General features: G+C 41.9%; 1 protein-coding gene across 1 annotated transcript in view; it reads left to right on the plus strand.

The window, feature by feature from the left end:
* TRMO (tRNA methyltransferase O) overlaps positions 1-20,357 on the plus strand; it is a 333,295-nt gene that overhangs the window by 269,361 nt on the left and 43,577 nt on the right. The window contains exon 4 of the mRNA XM_086961846.1: positions 10,071-10,718. Within this exon, the coding sequence (XP_086817972.1) occupies positions 10,071-10,718 (648 nt within the window). The remainder of the gene's footprint in view (positions 1-10,070; positions 10,719-20,357) is intronic.

Below are 20,357 nucleotides of genomic sequence, written 5' to 3' on the forward strand. Positions count from 1 at the left end.
ACCTGGGAGCATTTCCAGCAACCCCAGATGATTTTACTTTGCTCTCTAATACTGCTGCTCTCTACTGAAGATGAGCTCAACCCAGAAACATGTGTCTAGAGATATACAGCAATGTCTGCACCAACTTTGGTGAAAAACTCCAGCTAATTTTGAAGTAAGTTTGAACTGCGTACTGCATTTACCAGGATGCAAAGCGGCAAATTGTGCTGGGACTGTGACGCAGTGTGCTCCCAACCCCCAATCTAGATATTAATAATGTTATCTTTCAAAGGTATCACAAACTTGTTCAATTCCTCATTGGTTCCATACCACAAAATATATAAGTTGCCTCCATAACAAAACCATAGGCTGACCTTTGGTAGGAATTTCTGATATTTGGACTCACTGGACATCTGGTCTTTCCACCAGCCCATGAACAAATGTGTGTAGCATGGCTCAAAGCAGCTGCCCAATGTCGTTCCTCTTAGCTGTTTGTACAAATCATTTTAGGTTGCAGCCTACCAGACAAAGAGGTCTTTGGGACTTTTGGAAAGTTGGCCTAGGAATGCATTCCCACAGTTGATTATCATTGGCTTTGTGGTTTATAACTCACTTATTCTGGCTTTATTTGCTTTAGGGTCTCCTGGTTCAGTTCCTCCCTCCTGTTGCCTAAATCGTGTTTACTATATTCTTCTAAAAACTCGCTTTCAGTAAACAGGCATGTAAATGATGTTTTTATCTTGTCACATTTGCTGTGCATTCAGAGAACGATGTCAAATGTCAGGCACTGTCCTCCAAAGGCTACTGTTTACTTTTCTTTCTCCAATTTTAAAGTGAGAGTCAGTCAAAAATTATTTATTCAATAAAATTAATATCATGAAAGACATGGTACAATCATTTTAAATAGCAAACAAAAAACATTTACAGAAATAACCAGTAAAGTTAAAACAATTCATTGTCATTATTAAAAATACAGTACATTTAAAAAAATGTTATATCACCATAAAATTGGTACCTTTAAAATCCTTTAAAACTACAAACCTTAGTACGCAAGTATATTACATAATTTTACAAAGTACATTACTCAAAGCAACTTTGAATCTGCGGAAAGCTAGTATTGTTTTTCCTTACACGAATGGCTGCTGTCAAAAAACTAGCTACAGAAAACATAATGTAAGGGCTACCCAGTTGCATTAAGTATACTAAAGCTGGTCTAACCTGAACAAAGCCCGCCTTCTTCAAGACTGGTAACAAATATTTCCTTCTGCACTGTTCATAATATGTACAGAACATTACAAAATGTAGTGTGTTTTGTGATGAAAAATAATCACAACAACAAGGGTCTGCTTTATCCGGAGTACACCAAGTACGGAAAGAGCCCAGGGTGTAATTAATCAAATTTAGGCGAAATCTTGTCAGGAGGTATCGGTGGTACCGGTTATTTACCACAGATAAGTATGGTTCAGGGCCTGAGCAGCTAACCAGCCCATAATTAGCTCTTACAAGAGGTTTTCTCAGCTCGATCTCCTCCCGTTCTAGTGTTAAGAGATCCATTAGAGCGTTTTTTGTTAGGGTGATGTCTTTTTTGGTTATTGTGTCGGGGGAATAAAACAGGGCTGGACGGCCTATCTTCTGGAAACCCTTTTTGATATAGGTCAACCAGGCAATATTAGCAACCATCTCCAGATGTAAACAATCTTTGATAATAGTGTGGTTTAAGGTAATTTCCTCGTTAAGCCAGATTTGTAACCAATATAATAGGGGTGCTATTTTAATTTGGTCTGAGACGTATCCGATCCCCACTTCAGTGTGTGTGGTAAAAGTGGGGGTTGACTGGGGGACTGAGAGGAGCCCTCTTAAGAATGTATTTTCCACCAGTTGGATTTTATTAGTCGGGGTATGGCCCCATATTTGGCATCCACATGAGGCCACGGCCAAACACTTTGCTTTATAAACCTTAATAATGGCTTCAACTGGTCTACCTCCCAGTTTTTTGGCAAACCCCATGAGGCCCGAAACACTCCTACTAAAAGCCACACTACGGCTTGTGTTTTGAGGGCGCCATGTGCCCTTTTCGTCGAATACTACCCCAAGATAGGGAAACGAGGAGACCCTACATACTACTTCATTATTACAATAAAAGCTTTTTGATTTCCCCTTATTTTTACCCCTCCCTGCAATTAAGACCTGGGACTTTTTTGCGTTTACCTTGAGGTCAAGGTTGCCCATGAAGGTACCAAAGGCATTCAACAGTTTTTGGAGGCCCACCCCGGTACGAGCCATGAGTACAGCGTCATCCGCGTATAGGAGAACTGGTATAACCTGTTCCCCTATACGCAGAATGTCCAGGGAAACCTCCCCCAGCTCTGTCTCAAGGGCGTTTATATAAAGGGTAAACAACAGGGGTGCCAAAATGCACCCCTGTCTTACCCCTCTTTCAGATCTAAATGGCCTAGTGCATCGCCCCTCAGTGTTCACTCTAATTTTTGCGGGGAGATTCGTGTGTAGGTTTGCCAAGAAATGTACTAAGGGAGGATCAAGACCTAACTCGAGCCTTATCCAAAGCTTTGACCTATTAACTAGGTCAAACGCCGAGGATAAGTCCATGAAACCCATATATAGGTTACCCTCCTTGGCCACCGTATACTTGCTAACCAAAAGATGCAGGTTTAAACATTGGTCAATGGTACCTCTATTTGGCCTAAAACCATATTGCACATTAGACAGGACCCCTTTCTCCCTCAACCATTCACTCAGTCTATGCATGACCACCCGACCTAAGACCTTTACAGAAGAGTCAATCAAGGAGATTGGTCTATAGCAGGAGGGATCCTGCCTAGAACCTTTTTTATGGACCGGGATGATAGTTGAGGTTAACCATGATGAAGGAATACTGTCTTGGCTAATGGAGTTAAAAAGGTTTGCTAAAATTTTTGACCACATACCAGGGTCAGCTTTAAACAAATCGGCGGGGACCCCGTCCGGTCCTGGCGCCTTGTTTTTGGACATTTCCTCAATGGCTTTTGCAACCTCTGAGGTTTCAAATTTCAATAGTGGCAAGGTGTTTTCGGGTAAATGGGCCTCAGCGTTTGTGCATTTGGAAGGCAGGCTATAGATCTCTTCAAAATGTGCAATCCAGACCTCATCTGTAATATTGCAATCCAGAGACGCATTGTCTGTATTTGCAAGGAGAGGTTGATTTACTGTAGCCCAGAATTTGCAGCTGTCTCTCAAAACTTCGGGTGACAATAATTTGTGCCAAGCTTCGTCCCTTAATTCCCGCTTCCTATCAGTTATCGCTAGCTTGTATGCCAATCTATGCTTGGTTACTAATCCCTTGTCCCTGGGGGTAACTTTAAGGGCTTTGAGAAGTGCAGCGTGCGCGTTTGAGCATCTTTTGTCAAACCACCTCCCTCCATACCCAGTTTTTGGCTTTCCTTTGATGGTTAGATTATCATTTACATATGAGCAGATAACATTATAAGCATTTACAATGTCGGAACCAATTGCCTCATTATCTAAACATATAGTTATCTCTGCCCTTGTCGATGCCAACAAGTCCGCTATGAAAGTGTCAGGTACCACTTTCGTCCACTTCAATCTTCTGCCTTGATCTTTTAAGGCAATATCACTTTGTACCCTAAGTTGTGAATTTCTAAAAGACAAGGATCCCCCCGTTACCAAATCCATTAACACAGGGTTGTGGTCACTAAAGGTCGAGACCTCCACACAATATTTTAAGACAGAACATAACAAATAAGATGTAACAAAAACATAATCAATGATTGTACCCCTGTCCTTTCCCTTAAACGTGGGGTTCCTGAATTCCTCCATCCCACAACATGATTCATAGAGGTTCCAGTTAGCTAGGAATAATTCCAGGTTCTCCCCCTCTTTTGTGTGTTCAAAGTGGGATGGCGCAGAGAACTGTGGCCCCTCGTAATCCTTGCTCCCACATTGGTTCACACAAGGGTGGATATTTAGGTCCCCCCATAAACAAAATCTCAAAAGAATATGACTTCCTGCTATAGCTATAGACACATTGGTCTAATAGATCAAGGTTGTTTTCTGTTTCCACAGCGTTATAAAAGTTTAAAAATGGTAACTTGTTTGTGTCAGACACAGAGAGTTTTACCGCTAGGCAGTTCTGACTACCTGTGTCTAGCTGCTTAAGAGAGCCTTTGAGCTCCAGAGAGAACAATGACAATAGTCCACCCTTAGCTCTACCTGCAATACTTTGCCTAGCGGGAGTGTAAAAATGACAGAAACCATCCAATGAGTAGGAATTGTGGAGGTCCCAGGTTTCTTGTAGGAATATGATTTCAAATTCAGAGATATATTCCCTCTATATCTAATCCCCCATTTTGGCCCTTAAACCAGCTATATTCCAGCTTATCATTTTGCAGTGTCACGGGATCGGTTATAGGCGGGCACTGCTTGTTTAGTCAGTCGTTCTCAGAGAGGTTCGAAAGTGGTGAAAAACGATTGGTCAGGGTGCTACCCAGGGGGTTAGATGTCTCCATACTGGAGGTGCCCTCCCCCAGCAGTGTCTTCTCTCTTGGATCAGGCTGAGTATCCATTGGGGTGTGTGTTTTAGGTGCTTTTACCCCACTCACAGGGCGGGCCACAAGTAGTTGGGGCCTCCTTAATCTGTGGTGAGGGGGTGGGTAGAAATAGCCAAGGGGGAGAGGTCTGATGTAGTCCCAACAGCACCTAACCCCGCACAGCGGCCGCGATGGAGTTGCGGCGGCTGGGGTTAGCAGCGCTCAGAGGTTGCAGGCAGCAGTCAGCAGGTCAGTGGTGGCGAAAAGTGAGAGGATTTATGTGACAATCTTGCTGGATACTGGGTGTAGTAAAAGAGGTTTTATTTTAGCACAGAACAACATTTAAAGGAACTATGTAAGTATTTAAGAATACATCAGAATTAGGAGCAAAAATTAAGCAAATTTTCAGTTATTTCTGAGCTTTGCGTCACTGCACTCTGCACCACTGCACTCTACTATGCACCACTCTAATCTAAGCCAATACATTCTACGACGCTGTATTGAACGCCACTTATTTAAATGCCACTGCACTCTACACCACTATACTCTGGAACACTCTATGCCAATGCACTCTGCTCCAGTCCACTCTACTCTACGCTACTCCAGTGAATGCCACTCTATGCAACTCCAGATTATGCCAGTCCATTACATGAAACTCTCTGCCACTTCACTCTGCAGCACTCTACTTCACTCCGCCATTCTACTCTAAGGCACTCTGCTCTATGCCACTAGCTCTCAGCCATGATGAACAGCAGCCACACTTAAACAACAAACAAAACAAGCCAATAGCTCTTGTATAGGCGAAACCTATTGGCTTTGCCAGCGATCGTTGACCATGTAAACAATTCTCAGTAAGAAACTGGTCAGTCATATCTAATCACATTTTTGTGTGTTTGTATAAGCTAATGGGTCTAGCTTTTCAGATATGGTTGCAAGCCCTGATAACATCATTATGAGGCATGCTTATAGTAGAAGGCATTTAAATCCATAGGTACCATGTAACATCATGGTTTACAGTGCATATTGTAGTTTTTCACAATGAGATCGGTGCTGTGCTTCTAATAATTGGCCAGAAGTTTGATTAGGGGATTAGGAAGTGATCTATGTAGGTATACATATTTTCAGACACACTCCATTTTGATGATACTTGAAGACTCCCCAGGGGTTTGGAGTTCTGATGTAACAGATAGGGTGGGGTAATTATATGGTCTTCTGTTGTGAGAAATAACTATTCTTTTGTATTCTAAAAGGTCTTAATCTTTTAGCGTCATTAAAATGCGAACAGGTTTTTTCACCAGGTCCTTATGGTAGCCCTTTTCAATGTTCTAAAAACATTCATTCATTAATCATGTAGTTGTCTCAGCACTTCCCCCACATACTTGTTCCTTGGCCTGATCATCTAATGTCTCCCTTTGGCTGAGGGTTTAATAAGTATCCCTTCATTGTTTCCTCGTTCTAGTGCATTTAATTGGACCAAGTGAGAGTATTTTTGTTTTTTCTTAAGTTGTTGGTGACTCATTTGTTTCAACTCCAAGATCATTAATTAATTAGACACATCAGTAGAGTCATAGGGCACTGTGGGCCTTGTATCGGATTTGATCTTAAAGCCACTCTTAATATATACATCTGTTTTATACCCATATTATTGAAAATATTGAAAGCACTATATGTATCTTTTGTTATTATCAAATCAAACATATCCAAAGTTTCATTTTCAATGTTCAAAACACATACCACACATAAACTCGCAACGTTCCTTGTTGTCCGCATATTGTTGTCACTCCTTTGTAATATTTGATGTATTTCACTTGTAATATGATGATGAAATGCAAAATGGCACCCACTCTGAACAAGACTTGTATTAAGTCGAAACATCTTTGATCCACTTGCTGATTTCTCAGAATAAATGCACACGCAGCATCTCTTGTAGTGTGTGTTCTCTTTACAGAGAACATGTATTTTAGTGCGGTGATGCTGGGACATTCACTAAAATTAACATTATACTAGCCCACAATGCGTGGCACATGGCAGGGCTGGAAATAACTGACCTGCACAGGATGTGTGTGATCTGTTGTTGTAGTCTATTTTGTTTTGTTGTATTTCTTTGTGTGAGGTCATGATGACAAGTAGTATTGGTACCCTCTAAGTAACGACCTATGTAGTGTAACTAAGCTGTGTTGGATATTTGTGGAGTTTTCTATCCCATAAGTTCTGCTGTATGTTTAAATTTGACCTATCTTGCTGGCAAGTACTGCTGGGAACAAAGTGATAGTTATGAAGCTTAGTTGTACTGTATTGGTAGCCCTCTAATTATACGCCATTTCTGAGCAGTGCTGTGTGAATTGTCTAATGTATTATCCTTGTGAATTTGCTTTCAGGTAGTTTTTAGGTCGAGCCTAGCGCAACGCATGCGCTGCACTAGGAAAACAACCTCTTGCCATCAGTTCAGCTTTCCTAAAAGCTTGTGCATGTGGGGCTCACACGCCATTGGCCTTTTCTTCTGGCTTTAGCACACAATTGGCCAAAGGTGTTTGGAAGTCCCAGCTTCTTTTAAAAGGTTTACTCCCAGAGCGATTTGCTCTCGGGAGCCAGCAGAAGTTTCCAGGGCCATCTGGTGTTTGTCCTGGGATTAACCAACCACAGAATAACGTCTACAAATGGTCTTCATTTAGTAACCCTATGGAGTCAATTAAACAACTGCAGTCTTTCGATTTGAAGTGTACAAGGGTTGCTTCTCTTCCCTGTTCCTTTGTACTATGTACGATGTGATGAACACTTGATGTGCATTATCCAAAATCATTCATTTACTGCTCTGTAATAGAAATGCCAATATATCCTTATTTCAATCTTAGATGATAAGGAATGCACGCTATCACCCGAGTTGTCCATGCTATGTAATTCGATATCTTCCCGATAGGAGCAAGTGCAGATTTACCAGATGCTCTCATTTAAGGACATCTATGATGCACCCACTAAATGGAAGTGTTGCCAGATAAATACTGTCAGTAAAAGTGGCATACCCTTATATTCATATTGACTTGCATCAGAATCTCAAGCGTACATGTCTGGAATTCAGTAAAAATCCAGGACCAAAACAGTGCTAAACGGAGGGGGGAGGGGGAGCATTTTTGCAAAAAAGACCACCAGAAACGTTACACGATTCTGTTGCAGCATATTTGTAGGCATGCTGCTTTGGAAAAGTCAGTTGAATTCATTGTTTACCGAAATAACCCCACAAGCACCACAACTGCACAGTATCCTCTGGAGGATATTCTTTTGGGGCACCTTTTATCAGTTCAGAGGCCATTTATTTTAAGAATTCAGAGGGTTGTGCTTTTTTAACATTACTCAACCAGTTGGCTGAATCCGTACTGACAGATCTTGCATTCTTTATGTATGTGCTCTTTACCCATATTATCCAGAGCAGCAGCTCTTAACCGGTTGAGTTCTGTGGACCCTCAGTGAATTACTACTGGAAGCCAGGGACCCCACCCTAAGACAAGTCTACAATTTGAATCACAAAAACGTACACAGAAATAAGTGTCGAACTAACGCATACACAGATCATGAAATAATTTGATCAACAAGCAAAAAAGAATACTTTATTTTAGTTTCAATGGGAAGGCTGGAGCTTTTAAAATATGGGTTTATTTCTAAAAAAAAAAATGAAACAATATGTCAGACTCTAGCATGTCATATACTCACTTGGTCTTTTTTGCTCTGAATGCATACTCCATTTTTTCTCAACGTCCACCAGTGCTTCATTTGAGGCCCCAAGCAGAAATACTACATTCTGTTTGTTGAACTTGTACTGCTGCCACGAATCAACCTAAGGATACCACTTAATTTTTAGCATTTAATTTCAGACTCCGCCTGTTCACAGACTTTTTTAACATTTGTAATTTAGCATTTTTTGGGTGTTTATATACATTATTAATCTAATATGATTTAATATTGTATACAGCCACGCATGCCCCGAACAGGCCTTGCGTCCCCCAGGGTTTCTTAAAACATGGGTAACAACCACTAATCTGGTGTAATTTCTTCTGAAAGTAGAAGTAAACTCCTGGAACATGACCCGCTTTCTCAAAACTTGAGCATTTGAACCTTTGCAGACATGCATGGAAGGAAGATGTAGATGGATGTGCTTAGAGGGATACTGCAAGTGCATGATTTGAGATTAATGAACAAGTCTGGATGCTATCATTGGCGTCCGCAAAATATTTTCCTGGGTTGGGGGGCTAACCTGGCAAATGAAGGGGCGTGGCTAATGTTAATCAATAGGGACGGGGCTAAAATAAATGGCAGACAATCGGGATCGAGTAATGCTCAGGCCAAGCTGAGAAAAACAAGCATTGGCATAGTCAATAGGTCTCGCTTTTGGGACCTTATAAATATTTAGTTATGCAGCAGGTCCCAAAGGCGAGACCTATTGGCTATGCCAATGCTTGTTACACTTTTGCTATTGTACTAGAAGCAATGCCAAGTAACCATGTTCTCTTGTTTTCTAATTTCAAGGAGTTTCACTTTTGAAAGTTAACTTCCTCTCACCCTAGTATTTCTACATTTTTCAACAAAGAATTTGGCATTTTTTTGTGTGAAGTTGACTGGAAATGGGATAATGGAAATGTCTGATCAATGTAATGTGAATGCAGTCCAGTTTATTTACTTAATTTACAATTTAAGTCACTATGTCACTGTGCTCCTGAAAAGCCCCACTTTTATGGATCATCTTTGCCATTGCTGGGAGTAAACTGAGCACCCATAGAAATCCAGCTAAACTCCTGCAGGCAACCAGAGAAGCTATTCTAGGTACCATGCCGAGCTCCTGCAGGCACCTCACTGAGCTACTTCAGATACCCAAATGAGCTCCTGTAGGCATCTCATAGAGCTTTTTCAGGGAAACTAAAAGAGCTCCGGTATGCACCTCACAGAGCTTTTTCGGGTAACCTAAATGAGCTCCAGCATTCACCTCACAGAGCTCTTCTGCTGAGCTCCAGCAGGCAACTTCCTGAGCTCCTTCCTTCACCTAACTGAGCTCCTATAAATACATCACTGAGCTGCAGGCATCTGATGAGCTCCTGCAAACGGCCACATGAAGTGCACACTCTGCCACACACCCAGTGATGTTCTGCATCTGGACAGACATTGTGATACAATCAGCTGTGATCAGAATGATATGCTTCCCATGCATTGTAAATGAGAGCAAACTGCAAAACTTACAAAAGGTTTCTTACTTTAGCGGGACCGCACAACCATACTGAGCAGCCAAGGAGAGAACCAGACTCCCTCTGTTTGCTTTTCTGGTAAAAGCATCCTTAATGGCCACATGGGGCATTATTCAGTCAATGTTATTAAATGAAAAGGAAAAACAATTGCAGCTGTATTAAGCGTTAGGGACAAACAGTGTGAACTAGAATATCTGTTGTCCTGTACATGATGTATTTTCTAATGGACAGTGTGCATTTTGCTGGAAAGATATCAATATTTTTTTCAATTCAGGTTAATGCTGTGAATGTTCACATACGTGTCTTTCTCTGCATTAAGGTGGAACCCTATACCTCTCTGGAATTGACATGATACAAGGAACACCAGTTCTTGACATAAAGCCTTACATTGCGGAATATGACTCTCCACATAATTCAAGGCTGTCTTCGAATGAGCTCACAGTGCATGAAGAACAGCACGAGAGGTGCTTGCCCATTGATGAAGATACCCCTGCTGACTGCAAAGCTGCTGACCTGCTCCTATGCAGTGACGAGCCTGTCCTCTCAAGTGGGATGGATGGTTTTGAGGCTGCAACGCCAATGAAGTCTAAAGAAGATAAAGAAATGTATTTGAACTGTACAAACTATCTGAAGAAAACAAAGAAGACTGGAGGCAGTTATTCTGACATGGCTCATGTTTGTGAAGAAAATAGCACTTTTCAATCAAGAACTTCTATTCAAGTGGCCAAACAAGACCTTTTAAAGGAGGTATCAAATGAAACCACAGAAAGTGGCATAGACAATAGCATGCAGTCAAGTCTGCCTGAGAACAAAGTAGAGATGCAACCTCTGGAAAAATGTACCTCAAAAGGTTCAACAAGCAGTGTTCCATCCTGGGTGAGCAACTCTCCAGTCACCACCTTACATGTTCGTTTTACTCCTCATGCTGAAATGGAACTCAGGACATTTAAAGCTGCTGATGACACAGGTACACCAACATATTATGTTTTGTTATGGGTTATTTCTTGGAATCTGTTTGCTGCAAGGGCCCTCTTGTCATCGGTACTGCTAGCTTACAGAAACCAACTCAATGATTTCAACTTGTACAGTATGTCTGCCAGCCTATATTTCTTGATGTTAACTGTGATTAACCTGGAATGAGTGAGGTGAATGCTTGAATAAATCTGAACCAGTGGCTTCCACTCGGCCACTTTTCAGTCTGTCGTTTTCTGGTCACTATGCCACTATAGATCGAAACTAGCCATATGCAAATCCGTCTTAGTCCTTCTACAGGAGGAACAGTCCAACCGGACTGCCAGACAAGGCCCCCTCCAGAAGCAAACACAAACAACTACAGACCGATTTTGGTCTATTTAGACCTCACCAGTGAGTTATAGCTAGAGTTCCCTCCGGGCATACCCATTGGAACAGGAACAAGACTGTTTTGCATATGGCTAGTCTCTAAATAGGTTAATTTAACATTGGTTTCTTAGGATTCATTTGCAAAAACACTCAATTAGTAACAATATACTGTAACGGATTCCCGTAATGCAGAATCTGTGCAAGTATTGGAGAGCAAACAACAAAGTAATAGGTGAGGGGAACCATTCATGCTAATAAATAGTATATTGTCATTCAACATGCTAACTCCATTACAAGACGGCACAGTGCCCCCAAGTTATAAATGACAAACTCATAAGTAAGCCATGTTTGTAACTGTACGGAGCAAGTTGTAGTCCTGCACGTATCTTACAGTGTGAGCATTAATTATTTTTAAAACCTCAAAGTACCAGCTGAGTGACCTGGCTGCATGTCAGGGTAGTTCCACACTCCTAAAGATGCATTTTGGGTGAATTCACATGGCATTACCAGCCCTCTATCCACAGGAAAGTCTGAAAAACTAGGGTCCTCTCATAGGAAAAGCCGGGTACACCACAGGACATGTTGAATTTCCTACATTCACTTTATCTCTAATGAGCCATCATTAACTGCTCAATGAAAGTCACGTTAATCTTCGATATTTCAGGATGGCTATAAAAAAAGATTTCAAGTGAGTGCATAAATTGAAAAAACTGCTCTTCCAGCTACATACCAGGTGGAATTTCTGACAGCGATTTAATTATGACCTCAGTTACTGTTCTGGGCTGTGTAATACCTGCAATTCCTTTATAAAAGCCTGTTTCTAATTTTCTTATTACAGTCATGTTGAGATCTCTCTAAATGACATAGCCGTTTGCTGCAGTAAGTTATATTATTTGAGATGTGATGTCATGATGCCACCTGCTAGAACAAACAGCCAAGGAGGTGAAAGGCAGGTGACAGCAGAATTACAGGTGAAATGAAGGTCACACAGCAGAATAGCAGCTGCAGTTTAAACAACAAAAATGAAAACTGTCTTTTTATTCTTCTGATCTGTTTTCTGAACACTGATATGCAGAAGGGTGATACTTATGGCAATGTTTATTTTTGGCATAGTAAAGGTATTCACCGAAATGATGGAATCACCCCGTATGCTTTTTGGTGTTTTGAGTTTGCACTACAGCTTCTGCTTTTATTTTTCAAATCTGCAACCTTACTATCTTGTCCATATGAAAAATGTAAGCAGTTTATGAAAAGGGCAATGGTATGACCATGTAGTATAAGAAATTAAAAAAAAGTCTCTTTAGCAACATGAAAGGATATTGCAAGTCACCTCGGATTTCCATGACCTTATAAACAAACTCAACCTTCAGCCTTGTTCCTCCACAGCAGCCAAGTATCACGCATCAGACGTGACACTAACGCATTTCACTGTGGTGCTCCGCATCACCGCACTGAAATGCATTGTCATGCATAATCATTACAGACTTATAGCGCCTACTGTCAAGCCGTTCACGCTGCCTACTATGTAAAAATAAAGCTGGAGTGTGTTGCAGCGCTCTGTGGCATGGATGCACTACTCCCGCAGGCTTGGGGCTCAGCTGGCTGCTACAATGTATTCATGTAGCAGGGGTTTCTCGCCACGGCCCTGCTCTGACTGACCTGTGTGTGATACAGAGACTTCTTTACGCGTGCAACTGGGACGTCACCTGACCTGAGTCCTGCTAGTGCTGCAGTTGTTTGTGGGAGGCTACTAGGTGATTGGAGCACATCATGGCAGCACTGCAAGCACCACCATGGTTGCAGTAAATGTTAAATGATGACCGTCAACTGACCGCAAATTGCAGAGGGAGTGACGCTGCCGAAGCCAGGACCAGACTGAGGAGGCGACCGCCGCACCAGTGCGGTGCTCGGGGACTCGCAAGTGAGTGCTGCAGCCAGCCAAGTGTGTACAGTGTGTGTTAATTTGGTAATGCGAAGATCTGACCGTAGCCACATTGGTTTTGCACTCTCTTCCGTGCTCTTTGGGCAAGATAATCTGCAACTTCATGCATATAAACTGACTGCCAATGTATTTGTGTTGAGAAGATGGGTGGAAGTGATTTCACATTGGGCTTCCGAATGCGAGTGTGAATGACAGTAGTTCTGAAGTGCCTTTGCATTTTTTAAATGATTCTTATGCTGCGTGTTTCCTAGGGAAATACCTACTGCTTGCAGACTGGCCTGTGCGCAAACCCGCAGATGGAGAGACAGAACTGTGCTCGTGAAAGACCATAATTCACGTCCCCTGCCACGGTACTCCTCCCTCCGCCCACACTGGCACTGGCTGCCCTGGTCCCTGTCGGGCAGCCTTGCTCTGGAAGCACATGGTGTGCTGAGTGCTCTGCCACATGCCCCCGTTGGCTCGCTGCCCGTCACGAGAACTGCCCGTGAAAGGTTCGGTGGCAGCTGATGGATGAGAGGTGACCCTGGCTCAGCCTGATCAGACTCCATCTCTTATACTACTGCCCTCTCTAACCCCCTCTTCTGCCACTGCTCCTACCCCAGCCCTCAGTACACTGTCCAAGCCATTGACAAAGGTGCCCAGGCAACCCACTCCTTTATCCTGACCCGACCCGCCCTTGCTCGATACTTTCAGCCCCTCAGGATGTCGGAATGTATTTACAATCCAGTGAACAATTTCGTCTTAATTTGCATAACATGCTAGACAGATAACATGCCTACAATGGATCTTACAAAAACTATAAATATGTGAGCACGTTTCTAGGCCAGTTTGTGAGCTACAGCTCTTCTTGCCTCTTGGATTCTTGAAGTGTACTTCCATCCTCTTCTCTTTTGGTGCTAGCATTCCAGTTTCATGTTTCTTCTCAGTTGTGAAGTAATTGCCGCAAATATACTTGTAAATGTAGTGGTGCAGGAGAAAGCACATGGCGGCCTCGGTGTCTGGTGCTTTGAAGCAGTTGTAAGATCGTATTAGAGTTTTTTGTTCCTCAAATTTGTGTAATTTCTGAAATTCAGGTTTCCTTTTTCTTCCCAGCTTGATTTTTGATCGCAAGAAAATGTCACTCATAGTTGTTGAATGTCACTCATAATTACAGTGAAATTATGAAAATATCACACATAAGCAATTTGAAACCTTGGCAGCTATGTTCCTCTGTGTGGTCACAGGACTTCTCATGACTTAAAAAATCCTTGTAATGTACAGAAGCGGGAATTTGATCCCATATATTAGGTTTTTAGGTTAGCAAATAGCGATCAATGCCTCAAGAAGGTTCTAGAAAATGTAACATTTTTTTTTCAATATTCTTGTAGGAGAAATTTTAATTCTCATTGTTGGACTTTGCCCGTTCTGAAGGGTCATCCCCAAACTTTCTTCCTTCACCCTCCAGTTTTCTGAACCCGTTTTTTCTTGGCATTCAGGACTGTGTACACTTTACCATTGCTACCCAGTGCTAAAGTGCTTGTGCCCTCTCCTCAAGATGTAGTGAAATTGTCTTATTCCCAATTGGCACATTGATGTACTTATAAGCCCCTATTAAAGTGGTACAACATGTACCTAGGGCAAGTAAATTTAATGCTGCTAGTGGGCCTGCTGCTCTGATTGTGCCACCCACTTAAGTAGACCTTTAAACATGTTGCAGGAAGGTTATTGCATCCTGGTTCTGCACTTTTTAAACTGCCACTTCGACCTAGCAAAATAAACCTTTTGCCAGACTCAAACCTTTCTTTTTAATACATATAAGTCACCCCAAAGGCGGCCCTGAACACCCAGAGGGTAGGGTGCAGTGTATTTAAAAAGGGGGACTTGTACTTTTAAGTTTTAGATTTCTTGGTAGTATAAAACTCTTAATTTGTTTTTTTCAGTGCTGCAAGGCCTACCTCTCCCATTGGATAATATTGGGTTGCCTTATTACATTTAATACGGGTGAGCTTTCAATTGGGATCAGGTAGGCGGGTCTGGTTTGGTGTCTCAAGAATTGTTATTAAAAGCCCCTTTAATGGTAAGGTTGGATTTTTAATCACAATTCTAAAAATGCCACTTCTAGAAAGTTAAAATCAAACACAAGGAGTTGATGGACAGAGCGCTGAAACTTTTCAGACACTCACCCCCAGAAAGTTTCCAATTTCCTGTTCCAACCGTTTGGTGCCTGCAGCCTGTTCCTGGGTCACAAGGCTAGGAGTAGCTGGCAGTTGGTCTTTGTGTAGTCCTACCAGACAGTGAGACAAATAGAAGATAGGTGTTGGCAGGATTGTTGTCTAGTTTCAACTCTTCGGAAGACACTGCGTGGTTGTGGACAGCATAATCAGGGGGATGGCGTCAGACTGATTCTGTGCAGCCCCCTTAAGATATGTTGTCCTGTAAGCCAGCTAGCACACTGTGCTGCCATAAGCACCCCTACACCTAGACAGGTAGGAAATGGCTCTGACATGAAAATGACAACCCCTGATCCCCTAGGAAACATAGTCATCTGCCTGTCATCAAGCCACAGGGACACAGTTGGCTTCTCTGTGCCAAGCACCTTATACACAGGACCGTGCATCACCCGACAGCTCAGCAAGCTTGATCCAGTACAGTGCATCTTGACACGGACACCCGTCCCAGCACCTCACAGCTTCAACGCATTACCGCGCATGACCTCGGCCGCTCCACCAGCCCTACCCAGCACAACGCTCTTGACGCTGACAGCCTGCCCAGGTTGACGCAGCACAAATCATTGCAAGCCCCAACGATTTCAATAGCACCGGCCTAGCATGATGCACCTGGTCCTCAGCACAGATGCATCACTGCGTAAGTCTTCACAAACCCCAGCTTCTTCCTCGACGATGACACAGGAACTCACATTGCAAGCTCCTGTCAACTGTCACTGACTTCGCTGCGCAACCATATTGTTGCAGGGCCTCATATTTCAAGCTCCACTGTTTCTCGACGCCGGTCAGGTCAACCCAAAGCAAGGACTTCGCATCACTCCGCAACCAGAATTTGTGGTACTCTTGTTAAGCGAGTCTGACTGTGTCTCTGTAGCTGGCCCACATTCTATCGCGGTCCGTCTGAACTTGTGACTTCGTCCCGTCCGCTGCTTTCTGCCGCTATATTTACTTAAAAATTGCCTATCTCCGAATCTACTGATTGGATTTTTGTGATTTTGTTCTTGTTTATTTATTGAAACTTATTCTATTTTTCTAGTTTGGTGTGGGATTCCTCTTGTGTTGTGTCTTTACTTTGTTACTGCCTTAAGTGCTACGTGAATACTTTACACATTGACCCTAAGTTAAACCTGACAGCTCTGTGCCGAGCTACCAGAGAGTTAAGTACAGGGTAATTTGGAGTTTGCATGTGACTTTACCCTGAGAAGGATTGTAGTTGCTGCTTTAGAAGCGTTTCAACTCCATCAACTATTAACCCAATTCCTTACACTCAGTCATCTGTTTTTGCGTCTGTCTATTACATAGGGAGCAGTCCTGCTTCCATAGTGATGTCTTACATGACACTTCATAGGAAGATTTATTTTTTCCTTGCAGACTATGATAGTAAATTGCCCTTTAAGCTATACGGAGTAACTTTATTGACATCAAGGCGAAACTCAGCCCTTCTCCGACTGCAGTTCCATCTGCAGTCCAGATGAAGACCCGTATGATGCAGAGAAAGTACACGCTTCCTAAGAGGGTCCAAACGTCAACAGTTTTATACTCTGCCTGTACCAATCAATTCCTGGGCCTTGGGTAATTTATGAACTGACGTACTTGGCCAACCACTAAGAACCTACAGATTTGAACAACTTAGACAGGCTTATTGAAGTCATCAACTGTTTTTGTACACGGTTGAGCACTATTCCTCTTTATGCACTGCAGAACTTTCTTTCACCCATAACATATGGAGCACCTTAATGCGTAATTCATAGTAATGTATGTTGCTGCATTAAACAAATATATATCATTTTTAGTAATTTTTTGTCTGGACCTCCATGTTTCTTTTCTATGAGTTATCCGACAGAACCAATTGTTTGTTTGTATGGTAAATTTTATACAGCATGCAGTTATCCCTAGAAGTGAACTTGTGCTGGGATTAACCAGATGAGAGACTCTGGATATCCTATCCTAGGGTAGATGAAAAGAACCATTGTTCAGTAATTTCAAAACAGCAGAATAATGTCCAGAAAGCACTTGCTAGGAGAAAGGGCTTTCCAAGTTCTTGGCCGCTTGATCAGAGAATTAATAATACCCTATGTGGGCTGCACAAATGCAAGCGAGAGTCAGTAGATGTTCGGACTAGGTCTTCTCGGCTGTTATACAGATGAAATTTCAATTGAGAATAAGAAACTCTTTCGTAATCTTTGCACAATGGACGAGACAGAATATTGAAGTTTGTTTGATGATTAGGAACCATTGTAGAGAAGATAGATGATGGATGGGGTAGTATTTTCTTTTTTGGTGGGAAAAGGAGGTTTTCTGTATATACCATTGTAACATTTTGCAGTAGGTTAAAGCAAGAAAATAAAAGCAGAGGACGGCAGAGGGAAAAACGCTAAGCCATTATGTAAATGTGAGTAGGCTTGCTCACTCTCCCACAAAAGTTATCAGTTTGATTGTTGTGGGAGAAAAAAAGCTTTGAACCCCGAACCAGTCCGCTTGCCCAAAATCGGGAGTTTAAAAATGCCTGCCCAAAGGGCAACAAAGGACGAATTTCCTCTGCCTTCTTCCTGGCAATGAAAGTATATGTTCAGCCTGCTCACCACTTCTCCTTATCTCCCTAGCCTTTCAGAAGGATCAGGTGACGCATTTCAACAACAAATGGCTTTTACTAATGAGCTGCATCTTCTTCCCTCTATTTCACTCCTTCGGCCATGTCCAACTGCAGGGAAAGGACAAGGCATCTGCTTACCCCTGCCATACCTACATACCTATAGGCAGATCAGAACAGCAAAAAAATCCTAAAGGAATTATGTAAATTCTATTTTATCACTTTTTAGTTTGGGCTTTTAGGATCCAAGTTCAAGGTTGAATATTAGCTATGTTGAACGAATATTTGAGTGCATATAAAAAGATAGGTAAGTAATCAATAGTTTAATGACAATAAAATGTATATATACATTCTATACAAAACAAAACAGTACAAACAAATAAATGAAAGGTCACGTATTTACAGAATCCACCAGATAAGACCTACAAGTATCTGATATATTTTGAATTTACTCACGGTTCTACTTGATGAATCTTACAACACAACTTAACAACCAAAACCTTAAGAATACTAAAGCGTCCTTGAGACTGTCCTCAGGACTATGAGTATAAAAAGCACTCTTAAAAAGAAAAATTGAACAAAACCTTTTTCAAGATTTCTCACGATGTGTGCACAGAAATACCACTGCCAAACTGTGTGTGTGTGTCACTACAAACACACAATGTGGCCTCCATCCTATATTGTACAGATTGATGCTAATTGTTTGCTTCTCTGTGACATGGTGAGACAGTAACAGTTACATGTTTGTTTAACACAAATGTTTTGGTCCTAACGAGGACAAATTCGAAAACTGAAAATAGAGATTGAAGAAATACATACATGATTACTTTTTTTTTTAGTTAAGATGCTGTCTTTTTGATGTACCACTTTATCAATCAAATAAGGACAGTATTCACAACCTTTATTTATTTCAAGTCCTTTTCCTTTCACTGGCATACTGTATAAATATATCCCAGGTTTCCAGCAACATTTGAGGATGTCTCTCTAAAGAAAAACTAATCTTTCACAGCTTAAACTAGTCCACATCCTGGTGTACCACTCTAAATGACTAAGCGCATCTACCTTTTTAGAAGAAAACAGCATTTGAGGTTCACCTGGCATTAGACCTATTTATATAATTTGTCCTTGCATGTAATATAATCTTTAGTTAGTGATATCACCATGAGAGTTCCTAGAAAAGTTGTTTCTAAAAAATCTTAAATGGCCTCAAAGTGTTTCGCACTAAACAATTTAATTTTGTCACATTCTAATTACATGTGGAGAAAATTGTCCTGTACTACACTTTGTCATCCAACAAGCAGCGTAACGTGCGATACATATGTCCTATCTCAGTAGGACATAAGCTTTACAGTAAGTTCCTTCAACTGGATGTTCCTAGATCAGTGGTTCCCAAACGTTTTAGAATCATCTACAGGTATTTACATGTTGTTCTGTTACAAAAAAAATTACATCCTACAGCCTTTTCTTTAATAATCCCTGTGCTCCATCAAGATTGTCACATAATTCACTTTACGTACATTTGACCTCCTTCTTTGAAGCGCAGAAAATGTGACAAGATATATACAGAATTTTGATGCGCTATGATGGAGGAAACTCTTATGGCATGTTGCCGAAATAAAGTATTTTGGAATATACTGAATTTAAAGGCATCTTTATTTCTGTAGTAGGGGTTCTCTGTGTATAGTCATAATCTAGTGAATAGTCCCGCCCATGTGCGTGGACCCCGGAGCAAGCAGAAATAATCTCTTAAAGTGTCGAAAAAATGCAGAACTGCACAGACACTTAAGAGAGAATTTAAAGACAGATAATGCAGCCTATAACCAGTCTACACTGTCCAGTACTTCAACTAGAAATTCCACCAAAAAATCCACAAGCAGCAAAGCCTGTCCAGATTTCCCTTGCCTTAGCAGCAAAAACCCTCTGGAATGATAGAGAGGAAGACATGGACAGACTAGCCCCATAGGCTGCCATTATGTGGCTCAAAACAGGATACTGTGCCTTTAAGAGAACTTTCCAGAACTTCACAGTATCCCAGAATGCACTGCAGGTCCCTTTTACTTTCAGTTCTTTTTTCCGGCTCCTGCATGCAGGACCCTGGAGCATTGAGCTCTCCCTTTTTAAGGGTTTTTGGTGATTTTTCACTATTTTTCTCATAGTTAAGTACTTTATTGTACTTTGGTGCCTTTCTCCTTGGTTCTTGCACTCTGTTTATTGTCGAATATGCCTGCATTATTCGATAAATGCCCGAAGTGCTCCAGGAAGAAGGCCAAATCGGATCCCCATGAGGTGTGTATCCTCTGCCTTCCATCTTCCCATGTCCCAGAGGAGTGTGTGATCTGTCAAGGCTTTTCTGGCAGGACCCTGAAGGACAGAAAGAAGATCAGACTTCAGGGCCTCGAGAAAAGAAGAATGAAGGCACAAGGTAGGTCTGGAGGGGCTTCCTCTGCCCATGCTGAGGCCTCTGGGGGGCTCCCCAGGGGCAGGAAGGCCAGCAAACGTCACCATTCTCCACCTGGGTCGATTGCGCCC

The sequence above is a fragment of the Lissotriton vulgaris genome, chromosome 3_1, assembly GCF_964263255.1.
Source record: "Lissotriton vulgaris chromosome 3_1, aLisVul1.2, whole genome shotgun sequence".
Lineage (NCBI taxonomy): Eukaryota > Metazoa > Chordata > Amphibia > Caudata > Salamandridae > Lissotriton > Lissotriton vulgaris.